Source organism: Aegilops tauschii, chromosome 7 (genome assembly GCF_002575655.3).
Source record: "Aegilops tauschii subsp. strangulata cultivar AL8/78 chromosome 7, Aet v6.0, whole genome shotgun sequence".
NCBI lineage: Eukaryota > Viridiplantae > Streptophyta > Magnoliopsida > Poales > Poaceae > Aegilops > Aegilops tauschii.
Genome location: NC_053041.3, coordinates 181,684,215 through 181,701,540, shown reverse-complemented (window position 1 = coordinate 181,701,540; position 17,326 = coordinate 181,684,215). Strand labels below are relative to the sequence as shown.

Here is a 17,326-nt window from a genome sequence, read left to right as displayed (position 1 = left end):
ATGTTTCTAACAAACTTTTTATAAACCCAAAAACTTTGATCACTTCATCAAAGCGTATATTCTGACTCTGAGATGCTTGCTCTAGTCCATGGAAGGATCGCTGGAGACCTTTTAGCATCCTTAGGACAAAAACCTTTCTGATTGTATCACATACAACCTTTCCTTACGAAAACTGGTAAGGAAACTTGTTTCGACAACCATCTGCCAGATTTCATAAATGCAGCTAATGCTAACATGATTCCGACGGACTTAAGCATCGCTACGGATGAGAAAATCTCATCGTAGTCAACTCCTTGAACTTGTGAAAATACTCTTTGCCACAAGTCGAGCTTCATAGACGGTAACATTACCGTCCATGTCCGTCTTCTTCTTAAAGATCCATTTATCTCAATGGCTTGCCGATCATCGGGCAAGTTCACCAAAGTCCATGCTTTGTTCTGATACATGGATCCTATCTCGGATTTCATGGCTTCTAACCATTTGTCGGAATATGGGCCCACCATCGCTTCTCCATAGCTCGTAGGTTCATTGTTGTCTAGCAACATGACTTCCAAGACAGGATCACGTACCACTCCGAAGTAGCACGCATCCTCGTCGTCCTACGAGGTTTGGTAGTGACTTGATCCGAAGTTTCATGATAACTATCATAAGCTTCCACTTCAATTGGTGTAGGTGCCACAGGAACAACTTCCTGTGCCCTGCTACACACTAGTTGAAGTGACGGTTCAATAACCTTATCAAGTCTCCACCATCCTCCCACTCAATTCTTTCGAGAGAAACTTTTCCTCGAGAAAGGACTCGTTTCTAGAAGCAATTACTTTTGCTTCCAGATCTGAAATAGGAGGTATACCCAACTGTTTTGGGTATTCTATGAAGATGCATTTATCCGCTTTGGGTTCGAGCTTATCAGCCTGAAACTTTTTCACATAAGCATCGCAGCCCCAAACTTTTAAGAAACGACAGCTTAGGTTTCTCTAAACCATAGTTCATACGGTGTCGTCTCAACGGAATTGCGTGGTGCCCCTTTTAAAGTGAATGCGGTTATCTCCAATGCCTAACCCATAAACGATAGTGGTAATTCGATAAGAGACATCATGGTATGCACCATATCCAATAGGGTGCAGTTATGATGTTCGGACACACCATCACACTATGGTGTTCTAGGCGGTATTAATTGTGAAACACTTTCCACAATGTCTTAATTGTGTGCCAAACTCGTAACTCAGATACTCATCTCTATGATCATATCACAGACATTTTATCCTCTTGTCACGATGATCCTCAACTTCACTCTGAAATTACTTGAACCTTTCAATAATTCATACTTGTGTTTAATCAAGTAAATATTCTCAGCATCTACTCTAATCATCTGTGAAGTAAGAACATATCGATATCCACTGCGTGCCTCAGCACTCATTGGACTGCACACATCAAATGTATTACTTCCAACAAGTTGCTCTCTTATTCCATCTTACTGAAAACAAGGCCTTTCAGTCATCTTGCCCATGTGGTATGATTTGCATGTCTCAAGTGATTTAAAATCAAGTGAGTCCAAACGATCCATCTGCATGGAGTTTCTTCATGCGTTTTATACCAATAGACATGGTTCGCATGTCTCAATCTTTTCAAAAACGAGTGAGTCCAAAGATCCATCTACATGGAGCTTCTTCATGCGTTCTATACCAATATGACTCAAATGGCAGTGCCACAAGTATGTGGTACTATCATCACTATTTTATATCTTTTGGCACGAACATGTGTATCACTCCGATCGAGATTCATTTTAGGTGCAAGACCATTGAAGGTATTATTCAAATAAACAGAGTAACCATTATTCTCCTTAAATGAATAACCGTATTGCGATAAACATAATCCAATCATGCTCAACGCAAACACCAAATCTCGATGGTAGAGGGAGCATGCGATGCTTGATCACATCAACCTTGGAAACACTTCCAACACATATCGTCATCTCCCCTTTAGCTAGTCACCGTTTATTCCGCAGCTTTTATTTCAAGTTACTAACACTTAGCAACCGAACCGGTATCTAATACCCTGGTGCTGCTCGGAATACTAGTAAAGTACACATTCATATAATGTATATCCAATATACTTCTGTCGATCTTGCCTGCCTTCTCATCTACCAAGTATCTAGGGTAGTTCCGCTTTAGTGACCGTTCCCCTCATTACAGAAGCACTTAGTATCGGGTTTGGGTTCAACCTTGGGATTCTTCACTAGAGCAGCAAATGATTTGTTGTTTCATGAAGTATCCCTTTTGCCCTTGCCCTTCTAGAAACTAGTGGTTTTACTAACCATCAACAATTGATGCTCGTTCTTGATTTCTACTTTCGCGGTGTCAAACATCGCGAGTTGCTCAAGGATCATCTATCCCTGATATGTTATAGTTCATCACGAAGCTCTAATAGCTTGGTGGCAGTGACTATGGAGAACCATCACTATCTCATCTGGAAGATTAACTCCCACTCGATTCAAGCGATTGTGGTACTCAGACAATCTGAGCACATGCTCAACGATTGAGCTTTTCTCCCTTAGTTTGCAGGCTTAAGAAACTTGTCAGAGGTCTCATACCTCTTACGTGGGCACTAGTCTGAAATCCCAATTTCAGTCTTCGGAACATCTCATATGTTCTGCGACGTTTCAAAACGTCTTTGGTGCCACAATTCTAAACCGTTAGCATTACGCACTGAACTATCATGTAGTCATCAAAACGTGTATGTCAGATGTTTCGCAACATCTACAGACGACGCTAAGGTTCAGCACACCGAGCGGTGCATTAAGGACATAAGCCTTCTGTGCAGCAATGAGGACAATCCTCAGTTCACGGACCCAGTCCGCATAATTGCTACTATCAACTTTCAACTAAATTTTCTCTAGGAACATATCTTAAACAGTAGAACTAAATCGTAAGCTATGACATAATTTGCAAAGACCTTTTGATTATGTTCATGATAATTAAGTTCATCTGATTAATGAACTCCCACTCAGATAGACATCCCTCATTAGTCATCTAAGTGATACATGATCCGAGTCAAACTAGGCCGTGTCCGATCATCACGTGAGACGGACTAGTCATCATCGGTGAACATCTCCATGTTGATCGTATCTACTATACGACTCATGTTCGACCTTTCGGTCTCTTGTGTTCCGAGGCCATGTCTGTACATGCTAGGCTCGTCAAGTCAACCTAAGTGTTTCGCATGTGTTCCGAGGCCATGTCTGTACATGCTAGGCTCGTCAACACCCGTTGTATTCGAACGTTAGAATCTATCACACCCGATCATCACGTGGTGCTTCGAAACAACGAACCTTCGCAACGGTGCACAGTTAGGGGGAACACGTCTCTTGAAATTTAGTGAGGGATCATCTTATTTATGCTACCGTTGTTCTAAGCAAATAAGATGTAAACATGACAAACATCACATGCAAATCATAAAGTGACGTGATATGGCCAATATCATCTTGCGCCTCTGATCTCCATCTTTGAGGCGCGGCATGATCACCTTCGTCACTGGCATGACACCATGATCTCCATCATCATGATCTCCATCATCGTGTCTTCATGAAGTTGTCTCGCCAACTATTACTTCTACTACTATGGCTAACGGTTAGAAATAAAGTAAAGTAATTACATGGCGTTTTCATTGACACGCAGGTCATACAATAAATTAAGACAACTCCTATGGCTCCTGCCGGTTGTCATACTCATCGACATGCAAGTCGTGATTCCTGTTACAAGAACATGATCAATCTCATACATCACATATATCATTCATCACATCCTTTTGGCCATATCACATCACATAGCATACCCTGCAAAAACAAGTTAGACGTCCTCTAATTGTTGTTGCATGTTTTACGTGGCTGCTATGGGTTTCTAGCAAGAACGTTTCTTACCTACGCAAAAGCCACAACGTGATATGCCAATTTCTATTTACCCTTCATAAGGACCCTTTTCATCGAATCCGATCCGACTAAAGTGGGAGAGACAGACACCCGCTAGCCACCTTATGCAACTAGTGCATGTCAGACGGTGGAACCTGTCTCACGTAAGAGTACGTGTAAGGTCGGTCCGGGCCGCTTCATCCCACGATGCCGCCGAATCAAGATAAGACTAGTAACGGCAAGTAAATTGACAAAATCGACGCCCACAACTACTTTGTGTTCTAATCGTGCATAGAAACTACGCATAGACCTAGCTCATGATGCCACTGTTGGGGAACGTAGTAGAAATTCAAAATTTTCTACGCATCACCAAGATCAATCTATGGAGTAATCTAGCAACGAGGGGAAGGGGAGTGCATCTACATACCATTGTAGATCGCGATGCGGAAGCGTTGCAAGAACGCGGATGAAGAAGTCATACTCATAGCGATTCAGATCGCGGTTGATTCCGATCTAAGCGCCGAACCACAGCGCCTCCGCGTTCAACACACGTGCAGCCCGGTGACGTCTCCCACGCCTTGATCCAGCAAGGAGAGAGGGAGAGGTTGGGTAAGACTCCATCCAGCAGCAGCACAACGGCATGGTGGTGATGGAGGAGCGTGGAAATCCCGCAGGGCTTCACCAAGCACCGCGGGAGAGGAGGAGGAGGGAGAGGGGTAGGGCTGCGCCAAGAGAGAGGAAGTCTCGCGTCTTTGGCAGCCCCAAAACCCCCACTATATATAGGGGAGGGGGAGGGGCTGCGCCCCCATCTAGGGTTTCCCCCCCAAGGGGTGCGGCCAGCCCTAGATCCATCTAGGGGGGCGGCCAAGGGGGGAGAGAGGGGGGCGCACCACTAGGTGGGCCTTAGGCCCATCTGAGCCTAGGGTTTCCCCCTTCCCCCCCCTTCCTGCGCCCTGGGCCCCTTGTGGAAGGCGCACCAGCCCACCTAGGGGCTGGTCCCTTCCCACACTTGGCCCACGCAGCCCTCTGGGGCCGGTGGCCCCACCTGGTGGACCCCCAGGACCCTCCCGGTGGTCCTGGTACGTTACCGATAGCACCCGAAACTTTTCCGGTGACCAAAACAGGACTTCCCATATATAAATCGTTACCTCCGGACCATTCCGGAACTCCTCGTGATGTCCGGGATCTCATCCGGGACTCCGAACAACATTTGGTAACCATGTATATCTATTCCCTATAACCCTAGCGTCATCGAACCTTAAGTGTGTAGACCCTACGGGTTCGGGAACCATGCAGACATGACCGAGATGTTCTCCGGCCAATAACCAACAGCGGGATCTGGATACCCATGTTGGCTCCCACATGTTCCACGATGATCTCATCGGATGAACCACGATGTCGGGGATTCAATCAATCCCGTATTCAATTCCCTTTGTCTATCGGTATGTTACTTGCTTGAGATTCGATCGTCGGTATCCCGATACCTTGTTCAATCTCGTTACCGGCAAGTCTCTTTACTCATTCTGTAACACATCATCCCGTGATCAACTCCTTGGTCACATTGTGCACATTATGATGATGTCCTACCGAGTGGGCCTAGAGATACCTCTCCGTTTACACGGAGTGACAAATCCCAGTCTCGATTCGTGCCAACCCAACAGACACTTTCGGAGATACCTGTAGTGCACCTTTATAGCCACCCAGTTACGTTGTGACGTTTGGTACACCCAAAGCATTCCTACGGTATCCGGGAGTTGCACAATCTCATGGTCTAAGGAAATGATACTTGACATTAGAAAAGCTTTAGCAGACGAACTACACGATCTTGTGCTAGGCTTAGGATTGGGTCTTGTCCATCACATCATTCTCCTAATGATGTGATCCTGTTATCAACGACATCCAATGTCCATGGTCAGGAAACCGTAACCATCTATTGATCAACGAGCTAGTCAACTAGAGGCTTACTAGGGACATGGTGTTGTCTATGTATCCACACATGTATCTGAGTTTCCTATCAATACAATTTTAGCATGGATAATAAACGATTATCATGAACAAGGAAATATAATAATAACCAATTTATTATTGCCTCTAGGGCATATTTCCAACACAAACATAGTCTTCTAATATATCAATCTTTATGTCTCGACCATTTCAAGACTCCTCGTCATGTCCGTGATCACATCCGTTACTCCGAACAACCTTCGGTACATCAAAACACATAAACTCATAATACGGATCATCATCGAACGTTAAGCGTGCGGACCCTACGGGTTCGAGAACTATGTAGACATGACCGAGACCCATCTCTGGTCAATAACCAATAGCAGAACCTGGATGCTCATATTGGTTGCTACATATTCTACGAAGATCTTTATCGATCAAACTGCATAACAACATACATTGTTCCCTTTGTCATCGGTATGTTACTTTCCCGAGATTCGATCGTCGGTATCTCAATACCTAGTTCAATCTCATTACCGGAAAGTCTCTTTACTCGTTCCATAATGCATCATCCCACAACTAACTCATTAGTCACATTGCTTGCAAGGCTTATAGTGATGTGCATTACCGAGAGGGCCCAGAGATACCTCTCCGAAACACGGAGTGACAAATCCTAATCTCGATCTATGCCAACCCAACAAACACCATCGGAGACACGTATAGAGCATCTTTATAATCACCCAGTTACATTGTGACGTTTGATAGCACACTAAGTGTTCCTCCGGTATTCGGGAGTTGCATAATCTCATAGTCATAGGAACATGTATAAGTCATGAAGAAAGCAATAGCAATAAACTAAACGATCATAGTGCTAAGCTAACAAATGGGTCAAGTCAATCACATCATTCTCTAATGATGTGATCCCGTTCATCAAATGACAACACATGTCTATGGCTAGGAAACTTAACCATCTTTGATTAACGAGCTAGTCAAAGTAGAGGCATACTAGTGACACTCTGTTTGTCTATGTATTCACACATGTATCAAGTTTCCGGTTAATACAATTCTAGCATGAATAATAAACATTTATCATGATATAAGGAAATATAAATAACAACTTTATTATTGCCTCTAGGGCATATTTCCTTCAAGTTTATGTTAAACAACCTCCCGGTTTTGTCAATCCTAAGAAACCCGACCATGTTTACAAACTTCAGAAAGCTCTTTATGGTCTTAAACAAGCTCCTAGAGTGTGGTATAAATGCTTGACCAAGTTCCTTATTGAAAAAGGCTTTGAGATTGGAAAGATAGATTCTACTCTTTTTACTAAAAGGGTTAATGGAGAATTATTTGTGTGCCAAATTTATGTTGATGATATCATATTTGGTTCGACTAACCCTCATTTTAGTTAAAAGTTTGGAAAGCTAATGTCGAAGAAGTTTGAGATGTCTATGATGTGTGAACTCAAGTTCTTTCTTGGTTTGCAAATCAAGCAAACTAAGGAGGGAACCTTTGTTTCTCGAATAAAGTACACCAAGGACTTATTTAAGAAGTTCAACATGCAAGAAAGCAAAGGTATGAAAACTCCCATGCCTACTAGTGGACATCTTGACTTGACTAAGGATGGCAAATCGGTTGAGCAAAAGGTTTACCGCTCTATGATTGGTTCATTGTTTATATCTATGTGCCTCCCGTCCCGATATTATGCTAAGTGTGTGCATGTGTGCACGATATCAAGCGGCCCCCAAAGAATGTCATCTTAAGGCTGTGAAAAGGATAGTGAGATACTTAATTCATACACCAAATTTTGGCATTTGGTATCCTAAGAGGTCTTCCTTTGATCTTGTTGGCTACTCCGATTCGGACCGGTGACAAGGTTGATTGAAAGTCCACTTCGGGTACTTGTCAATTTCTTGGTAGATCTCTTGTGTCTTGGTCCTCCAAGAAACAAAACTCGGTATCCTTATCCACCGCCGAAGCGGAATACATTACCGCCGGTTCATGTTGTGCTCAATTACTATGGATGACCCAAACTCTTAAAGATTATGGGATCTATGTGAAACATGTTCCATTGCTTTGTGACAATGAAAGTGCTATTAAGATTGCTCATAATCCCATGCAACATTCTCGAACTAAGCATATTGAAGTTCGTCATCATTTCATTCGAGATCATGTTGCTAAAGGAGATATTGATCTTAAGCATGTTCGTACCGATAAGCAATTGGCGGATATATTCACCAAACCGCTTGATGAGAAAGTTTTTTGACGTTTAAGAGGTGAAACATGATTGATGCTTCAAACTTGGAGTAGAAACTCCATGTGAATACATGCAAGGCATGAGCCTTTGACTAATCCTTGATATTTCTCTTATGATGATGATCATGTGTCTTGGATATATTTGCACCCTTGCATGCTATCTAATCCTTCTAGGTACTTGGATGAATCTAAATCCATGAGATTGCAACTCACTCATATCTTGAGCAATCTCTACATCACCAAGTCTCTACAAATTTGGTGGTTGAAACAATGAAGCATGAACCCTTTCAAACATATCCTTTGACAATCTCTCTCTCTATATATATATATATCAAATTTCTTTTGGTATCAAATTTCATGCTTGTCATTTTGGATACACAAGTGCTCTTCCTTGCAAGACTAACCCATGTAGCACTACTAGAAATCCACATTTTACCTAGAGTCAACCTCTTTACCTAGAGCTCATTAGCTAACTCAAGGGATAGAAAAGAAATGAACAGGACCCTCTAGGGAAACATGTCTTTCCAGCCAAAAAAAAATTAGAAACTAAACTTTCCCTAGGGTGGTGCCACGTACATACCATCGAAGCCAAAAAAGACCGAAGAGAAGCCCTCGATGTGGCCACGTAGATTGCCTCCCGCGCTCCTTTATCGACACTGCGCGCCAATTATTTCCCCTTGCACAAGTTGGGCCCACTGATCAGTGAGAAAACGAAGGGAAAAAGGGCGCGTAGAGGAATTTTTTTGGCTAGGTCCCTCCTTCACGCTTCACCCAAACCCCAAGCGCTGCGCTGCCAGACTAAAAAATCCCCTCTCTCACGAATCTTCTATCCCCGCCCGCCCCGCGCCGCCGCGACCTGCTCCGCCCCGTGCCGCCGCGACCTGCTCCGCCCCGCGCCGCCGCGACCTGCTTCGCCCCGCGCCGCCACGCTCCGCTGCGCCCCGGCCCGCCCCCTCCATCGCGCCCCTTCTTCCCCCTGTACTGCACCGGTGACAGTCGCGACGGGCGTGGTGGCAATGGCCACGCCGGCCGGGGTGACGGCGTCGTGCCACCCGTGGTGACCGCATCCGCGATGCCCTTAACTCTGCTGACCGCGTCGCCCTTTGAATGTGGAGACGGTGCCGCCCCCGCTGATTGGACGAGCACCCGATCTGCTCTGTTGTACGCAGCCGCTTCTGTCCAAAAGGTTGTCTCTATCTCTCTTCCCCTCTAGTTTAGAAAGATGTTTGATTGCGGGCTTAGATAGTTGTACTTGTGTATTTCTAGCAAAATTCTGAAACTGTTGTTTTGGTTTTAGCATCCGAAGGAAGCAGTAGGTGGTGCACTATTCAGTACATGTGGATGCTGTTCAGTATCTTCTCCAGCAGGTGGGGTTTTCAGTTTAAACATCTTGGTTAAAAGGTGTATGGAAGTTCATAGGAATAAAAGAAATTTCTAGCAAAATAAGAAATAGAAGAACTGATTGATATGGAGATGCACGAACACACGAATGAGCCATTCAACCATGTAAATTGTGGTCAGAATACAAACACTAAACACAGTGAACAGGAAATGTTTCATGTAGTTTATCTGTTGAATTTGTTCATAGCTACTGCAATTGCATGAATGACAAAAACAATAGCTTCATTGATTACTATATATGCTCGTGTTAACAGTGGTCAGATTACTGCATTTTACGATTGCTGTAGTTATGTAGACAAAATTGCGTGTGCGTTTTACCATTGTTGTTTAGTTATCCATATGAAAGCTAGTAGCCGCAATTGTTGGGCTTTTCCACCCGAGTCTCTGTTTTATGTTATGAATAAATGGAAGTCCTCTAACATTCTTCATTGGTTTTCTACATTTTTTCAGAAACTAACAAGTGTCGGGTGTTGTTTGCTTGAAGAAAAGTTCCCTGCTCGTGGCATCAAAGCAACAGAGAAGAAAGGCATTGCTAAATCAAGTAGGTATTATGATTTCTTCTTTCCATGAAAACTATGTTGATTAATGCATTGTTCACTTGTATGATGTGGGAATGTGGGGTTATTTTTTGTTGGTGATGAGTGGTTTTCTATATTAGTGTGTATGATGCATTCATTTTTTGTTGGGATGCGACTCGTGATCGTAGCAATTCATTTTTATTTCAGATTTAAGTACAAACCAAACCATGTCTTTGGATGCTCAACATAGCTGGATGTATAGTGGGTGGAAGGATAATGGAAGGCATTCTGATGAGTGGATACGCAATACAAATGCTTTTGTGAACCATGTTTTTGAGGGTGTCCGTAGTGCCAAGTTTGGAGTTTCTTGTCCTTGCTCAAAATGTTGCAATGGTAGTAGGAGAACAAAACAATTGATGACCTCTCATCTTTGTCATTGGGGTTTCATGCCCAACTACTTTAGATGGACTGCACATGGGGAGCATCATGTTCATGTAGATAGAGTGGAGTCTGTCAACACTGATTGCTTAGAGGACATGTTGTGTGACTTTGGGGATGCAATGCATGTTGATAATGTAGACGAGGAGCCAACACCAGATGCCAAAGCTTTTTATGCCATGTTGTCAGCTGTTAGAGACCCACTCCATGAGTTCACCCAAACCTCACGCTTTGCTACTGTTACAGGCTTGATGGGAATTAAGTCACAATACAATTTGTCAGGGGACTGCATAAATAGTTTACTGAAACTTTGGCAAGATACACTCCCACAAGGCAATAAAATGCCATCAAGCTTGTATGAGTGCAAGTGTATCTTAGCTGGTTTGAAAATGCCACTCTTGAAAATAGATGCATGTGTTAACCATTGCATGATATACTATAAGGATAGAGAGAGAAAACTGAAGTGTGATTTCTGCGGTGAAGCAAGATATAAGGTAGTTAACAATGACTGCCCAAATAAGAAGCGTAAACCCATCCCACGTAAGGTTCTGCGATACCTTCCATTTCTACCAAGATTGCAAAGGTTGTTCATGCAGCCTGAATTTGCTAAGCACATGAGATGGCACATGGAAGGCAACCGAGAAAATCCAGGAATGATGGTGCACCCAGCTGATAGTGAATCATGGAAATATTTCAATGTGGATGGGTTTGCAAGTGATCCACGCAACGTTAAGCTAGTCAAGTCCTTTGATGGCTTCAACCCTTTTAATTTCGGGTTAACACAATACTCTTGTTGGCCTGTGTTTCTTGCTCCTTTGAACCTGCCACCTGCTCTTTGCATGAAAACACAAAATATCTTTCTTAGCATGGTGATCCCTGGACCAAAGAGTCCTGGCAAGAACTTCAATGTGTACATGGAGCCTTTATTTGATGAGTTGAAAGAGGCATGGGCGGGTGTACCAACTTATGATAGTTTCCTTAAGCAGAATTTCAATATGAGGGTAACCTTGCATACAACTGTCCATGACCGCCCTGCTTTTGGTATGGTTGCTGGATGGTCTACCCATGGTGGGCTGGCTTGTTACGAGTGTGGGGCAGATCCACAAACAATTTGGCTGGATAATGGGCACAAATGGAGTTGGTTTGATAGCCACAGGCGATTTCTGCGGGCCGACCATGTATTTAGGACCCAGAGTGATGCCTTTTTAAAAGATACAGTAGTGAAGGATATTGCTCCACGTAGGTTAACAGGGGATGAAGTTTTTGCTTACATGAATGAAGTTAAGGACAACAATTTTGAAGGTTATGGAGTAACACACAATTGGACACACATTCCTAAGTTGTGGGAATTGCCATACTTCCCAAAGCTTTTGCTTCCTCATAATATAGATGTTATGCACACCGGAAAAAAATTGCAGAAGCAATATTCAATACTGTCCTTGACATTCCTAACAAGACAAAAGACAATGCCAAAGCCCGCCTTGACCAAGCTATACTGTGTAGCAGAACTGATTTCAACCTTCAAGAAAAGCCCAATGATAAATGGGAAAAGCCTAGAGCACCATATTGCTTGAAGAGGAACCAAATAAGAGAGGTCCTGTTGTGGTTTCTTCAGCTCAAATTTCCAGATGGATATGTGGCCAACATGAAGCGAGGTGTTAACTTAGAGCAACTTAAGATATATGGGCTCAAAAGTCATGACTACCATATATTTATGGAGCGGTTGCTGCCTGTCATGCTGCGGGGGTATGTAGATAATGATGTGTGGGAGGCTTTGGCTGAGCTAAGTTATTTCTTTAGGCTGCTTTGCGCAAAAGAAATAGATCCTAACCAAATGGATAAATTGGAGGAAAACATTCCTGTCCTAATTTGTAAATTGGAGAAAATTTTCTCACCGGGGTTCTTTGATTCAATGGAACATCTAATGATACACCTCCCTTATCAAGCAAAAGTAGGAGGGCCTGTTAAGTATCGTTGGATGTATACTTATGAAAGGTATGTTTTGTTCTTCATGCATTCTGTCCATATGGTAGTAGTATTTCCTATTTGGACATTAATTTGTTACATGGCAATGTAGGTTAATAAAAAAGCTTAGAGCAAAAGTTAGTAACAAAGCACGTGTGGAGGCTTCAATTGTTGAGGCATTTCTTGTTGAGGAGATTTCAAACTTTAGTTCTTTGTACCTTCCTGATGATGTACCTACCTCAAGAAATCGCCCCCAACGTTATGCACAATCTAGCACTACCAGCACAAGTACTCTTAGTTTGTTTGGAGACAAGGGATGGAAAATTGGTAGAGGGGAACCTAGGATCTTATCACATGAAGAGTACAAGACATCCATGATTTTTATCTTACTAAACATGCCTGAAATGGATGATATTGTGAAGTAAGTTCTCTAAATTAGCATTTCTAGTACAATCATGTACAATTAAAAAAATGGTGCTGATGGTTTACACAAAATATGTAGAAAATTTGAACTTGACCAATGGAGGCGTCCTCGACAACCAAGTACAAAAGAACTTGATAAACTTAGGCGAGATGGTGCTGGTTCAGGAAAACCAAACTTGTTGGATTGGTTCAAAACTTTGGTAAAGCACCTATACATACTAGCAAATAAAGCGCCCTACAGTTTTCTATGCCTAATAACTCTATATACATATATTTTCTTCTTGCAGTGCATAAAGGATGCATCTATTAATAAAGAATTACGCGATCTTTCGCGAGGTTGTAGCATGAGAGTAAAATCATATGACATGTATGAAGTTAATGGGTTCAGATTTCGATCCGAGAAATATGAAAACCACAGAGAAGGGGACCTTTCATCTAGAAATACCGGCGTTCTTGCTCTTGGAATAGATGATGCAACCAATGAGGAGCTTGAATACTACGGTGTTATTAAGGACATTATAGAACTTAAATTTGATGGTGATGAGGACTTCAGTCTTGTGATGTTTGATTGTCACTGGTTTCATCCAACCAAAGGAGTGAGACATTTGAACAGATTTGGCTTAGTTGAAGTAGCACCTGCTTCAACCAATCCAGCCAATGAGCGTTTTGCTATTGCCAGCCAAGTGAGCTTAGTCTATTATGTTCCATATGCTTGCACTTCCGTTGCAAGTCTTCTTGATTGGCAAGTTGCTTACAGAGTACCACGTCTAGGCAGGCTAGAAACTCCCACAGATGATGACTACACAACAGCAACACCCACTAATGCAGATGTGTTCCAAGAGAATAGTTTAGATGCCAATGATTTCATTGTACAAGTAGGATCACAACTTGACAACTTAACAGTATGTGGTTCAGATGAGGTGGTTGATCCAACCGAATTGTCACATATTAGCAACCGACATGATTTGGGTGGTGAAAGGATTCAGGAACAAGTTATCAAGGATGAAGACTATGATGAAGTGATCATTGAGGAAATTGAAGAAGAAGATGATGATTTCTAGCCCATTTTCTGTTTATTATCGTTGTTTGTAATTTGGGTGGTTGAAGACTTGGCAAGAAACACTTATCTATTTGCTATTGTTATGTTTATCATGATTGTCTTGTTGGTTGTAAACTGTTCTTTGCTATCTTTATCTTATTTGTTTCAAGAATCACACATTACAGGATGACAATTGGAAGAAAAGCATCTCAACTTGCTGTAGCGATCAAACCAGCGCCTGCTGCTCGAAACACTACTGCTGCTGATGGCACTTATGATGGGTACATAAGAGGAGTTTCAGATCTTCCTGCTGCTATTCCAAATAATGAAAATCATCCAATCATTCGACCTATTGGCAAGACGTAAGTCTTATTATTTAGTATAAGTACTTTCTTGTTCTGCAATATGTTTTCCTTTTCTAATACTTGTTTGTTGTATTTACAACTTCCTTCTTTGTAGGCATTGGAAGGACATTCCTGTTGTTCGAAAGGGCAGAAGACCATCAAGTGTATTGACATGCCTTCTGAAAAGTAACCATCCCGGTATTCTGGATTATGATGGTGCGAAGGTGGTTGCAACGGAGTGGGAGCATTATCATGCGGTGAAGGACACGAATGGTCATTCTGTTGCAGACAAAATTGAAGATGCTTTTGGGTATTAACTATTTAAATTGCTCTCTTTTGTTGACCAAGGTAATTTTCTCTTATTTATATTAAACCATCTATCAATTCTCATTGCAGCTAAGGTACAAGTATGAAGATGCATACTCACAGAAGGCAAAGCAACATGTTCGAAGATGTTGCAAGGCACTTTTGCCAAGTATATTTTACTATTCAAGAATCCAAGCCATAATTGATCATTTTCGAAAAACTGAGAACACTAACATGAATGACAAGCTTGCTGGGCAATACTATTTGGATAGAGCTCAGTATTTGGTGCAAAGGCAAGGTTGGTTAGGAAAAGAAGCTTGGATTGTTGTAGTTGATGAGTGGTGCAGTGAAGAGTGGATTGCAAAATCAAAGAAATACTGTGCCAATCGTTGCAGCTCAAAGTTCAAGCCTCACAAGGGTGGTTCCAACTCGATGACTACTATAAGTCAAAAAATGGTTATCAACTAAACTTAGTAGTTTCCTTTATTATCACTTATCATATGAAGAATTATAGATATCTTACATGTCTTGAATCAAGTGTAATGCAGTCCGAACAAACCGGCGAAGATGTTAACCAGATTCAGGCTTGGGTGCATACACATAGAGGATTGGACAAGAGCAAACCTTTAATTCTCAACACACCAGAAGCAACTAAATGTTTGGTATGTGTTTTTTAGCAATACCATGGAATAATGCCAATATATATACTTTTCTCAAACCAAACACATCCTTATGAAGTCTGGTCTGAATTTAGTGTTTTTGCATGTCAACTTGTTTGTCCAATTTGTATGTCAATTTGTCTGCCCACTTGTGAAATTGTGTAATAGGAGCTTTACACAATTATTTGAAATTCCTAAACATTTGTGTACCTTTGTTTTCTTCTTGAGTAGGCACTTTACACAGAAAAGGCTAAAGAGTTAAATGGATAGGACTATGATATCCTGAAAAATGATGTTAGTTCTAAGGCACTTTATGATTGCTCTAATGGGAAGCCACATGGTACATGGTCTCTCTTTAATGGCATTGTCAATGACATCGAGGTCATTTCTGAGGTGAGAGCTACTGGTACATCTTCAGCAGCCTTGAAGCGTCGTCGAGCTGAAGAAATTGAAGATGTGCGTCAAAAGGAGTCCGAGAAGACTCGAAAAGCAGAGGCTTATGCCAAAAATGTCTTGTCATGGGGTGTTGGCATGTACGAGCACTGCAATGAGATACAAAAGTTTCTTCAGGTGCTGGTTATACATTCCATGTTTATCAATTAATTTGCTAGCATTTGAAAGTAACCACTATGTGAGTTTTCTTTTTTTGCAGACTTTGGCAACTAAGCAAGGAGTGCCTATTGGAGAAATACCACCGCCGCCGGTTCCACCTCCTTTTCGTTCGCTTTCTCCTCCTGGATCTCCGCAACGATCTACCATCCAAGTATGTAATCATCCATCTTAAGCAAACACACACACACACACATTAATACATTTAAAGCATGATAAGGGTTACTTCTAAAACCTGGCTCTTCTTTTGCAGATTCTAGAAAATAGCAAAGAATCGCCAGCTTTGTGTGCTCAAAAAGAAACAAATCCTAGCTCTAATAATGTATGTATTTCTCAAACTGATCTCAAATGATACAAATAGTAATGGTCTGTTCGTTGTGACCTTCCAGGGTTAAATAACTTAGTAAGAGGGGTATATTGAACAATGCATGTTTGCCTTCTTTCCTTTTCAGAAGAGAATGTTAGAGCTGTTTGTAGTATAATTTCTTGATTGGGATAAAATACGAATGCAATGCACCATAGGGTGCTTCAAACATAGTAGTACATATTGTTGTTTCTATGTGCAAATAATAGTTTCACATGGCTATTGTTGGTAGTAAATGTTTATCCTTCCTTCAGTATAGTCTTTGGTCTCATTTAGTTGTACCAAAACAACCAGTGAACCGATTCAGAACGATGCAGCGTGTGTAGTTGCATTACTTATGTGTGTATGGATAAGTTGGGAGATACCTATTCACATACTTGTGACAATATGCATGCTTATGTGATGTGTGATGCTAGCCTGTGTGGTGCTGGATCATTTGGGATTAATGTTGATTAATGGGGCTGTGTGAGGATGTTGGAGGGATCATAATATATTTTTTGTCCAATTGTCCAGTTTATAGTTGTTATGCTGCCAAAATTTATACCAGATTTTGCATGCCTTTGTTCTAATTACTGGAAATAGGAAATTCTGTTTAGACTTTGTCGACTTGATGTAACTCACTAATTTTCATTGGAACACAGAGTTGCCTGTAGTTCCTCTAATAAGTTCTTATTGTCATGTTCCAGCTTTTGAGATTTTGTGAATCTTTCTTTTCAGGAACATGTTACTGCTGCAAGTGTTCCTGCTGTAGACGATGAAGGGATGTTTGGGGGATTTTTTAGTCAGTCTGGAACCGGTGCACTAAGCCTATCGCTATTGAGCAGTCAGTTGGTTCCTTGATGTTCTTGGATGTACAGTGCGTGGAGTAATATTTTGGTGCATGTATAGTTAACATGCTAGTACATGTTCTGTAATGTAGGAAACTCTAGTTGACCTACATCAGTATGTACGTGCTAATGAGATGCTTAATCAGTTAGATGTAGCAAACTCTAGCTAGCAAGCCTATTTTTTGGTCAAACATGTGATGGCTGGTGATGTCTTGGCATCTACTGTATGCATGTGACGATTGGTATCTATATATATATACACACTAATTATTTGATGTTATTTTCATTTCATAATTATGGCTCCATTTTGAATTATTTGAATTATTGGT

The 17,326-nt window shown here is 41.8% G+C and overlaps 1 protein-coding gene across 3 annotated transcripts; it reads left to right on the top strand.

Annotated features, from left to right (window-relative positions):
- The first annotated feature begins 8,848 nt into the window (after positions 1-8,848).
- On the top strand, positions 8,849-17,295 carry LOC109758595 (uncharacterized). 3 transcript variants are annotated; one of them, XM_073505806.1, is made up of 11 exons: positions 8,849-9,290; positions 9,402-9,471; positions 9,956-10,046; positions 14,074-14,250; positions 14,348-14,542; positions 14,629-14,994; positions 15,087-15,200; positions 15,616-15,767; positions 15,850-15,960; positions 16,060-16,128; positions 16,888-17,295. In XM_073505806.1, exons 7-11 carry the CDS (start codon positions 15,194-15,196, stop codon positions 17,008-17,010), a joined length of 462 nt encoding a protein of 153 aa, XP_073361907.1. In that variant the 5' UTR covers positions 8,849-9,290; positions 9,402-9,471; positions 9,956-10,046; positions 14,074-14,250; positions 14,348-14,542; positions 14,629-14,994; positions 15,087-15,193; the 3' UTR covers positions 17,011-17,295. The 3 variants fall into 3 exon arrangements, with proteins under 3 accessions (XP_073361907.1, XP_073361906.1, XP_073361908.1); XM_073505805.1 differs by lacking the exon at positions 9,402-9,471 and having other exon boundaries at positions 9,032-9,290; positions 9,956-10,050; positions 14,629-14,733; positions 14,837-14,994; positions 15,429-15,767; XM_073505807.1 differs by lacking the exons at positions 8,849-9,290; positions 9,402-9,471; positions 9,956-10,046; ... (1 more) ...; positions 14,348-14,542; positions 14,629-14,994 and having other exon boundaries at positions 15,076-15,200.
- The last annotated feature ends 31 nt before the right edge of the window (positions 17,296-17,326 follow it).

Excerpts from the sequence above, each read along its gene's own strand:
- LOC109758595 (XM_073505805.1), top strand. The coding sequence starts at position 9,177 with ATGCCCTTAACTCTGCTGACCGCGTCGCCCTTTGAATGTGGAGACGGT. Across the intron at positions 10,051-14,073 it reads GGCATTGCTAAATCAAGTAG|GATGACAATTGGAAGAAAAG; the intron begins GTATTATGATTT and ends CACACATTACAG. Across the intron at positions 14,251-14,347 it reads ATTCGACCTATTGGCAAGAC|GCATTGGAAGGACATTCCTG; the intron begins GTAAGTCTTATT and ends CCTTCTTTGTAG.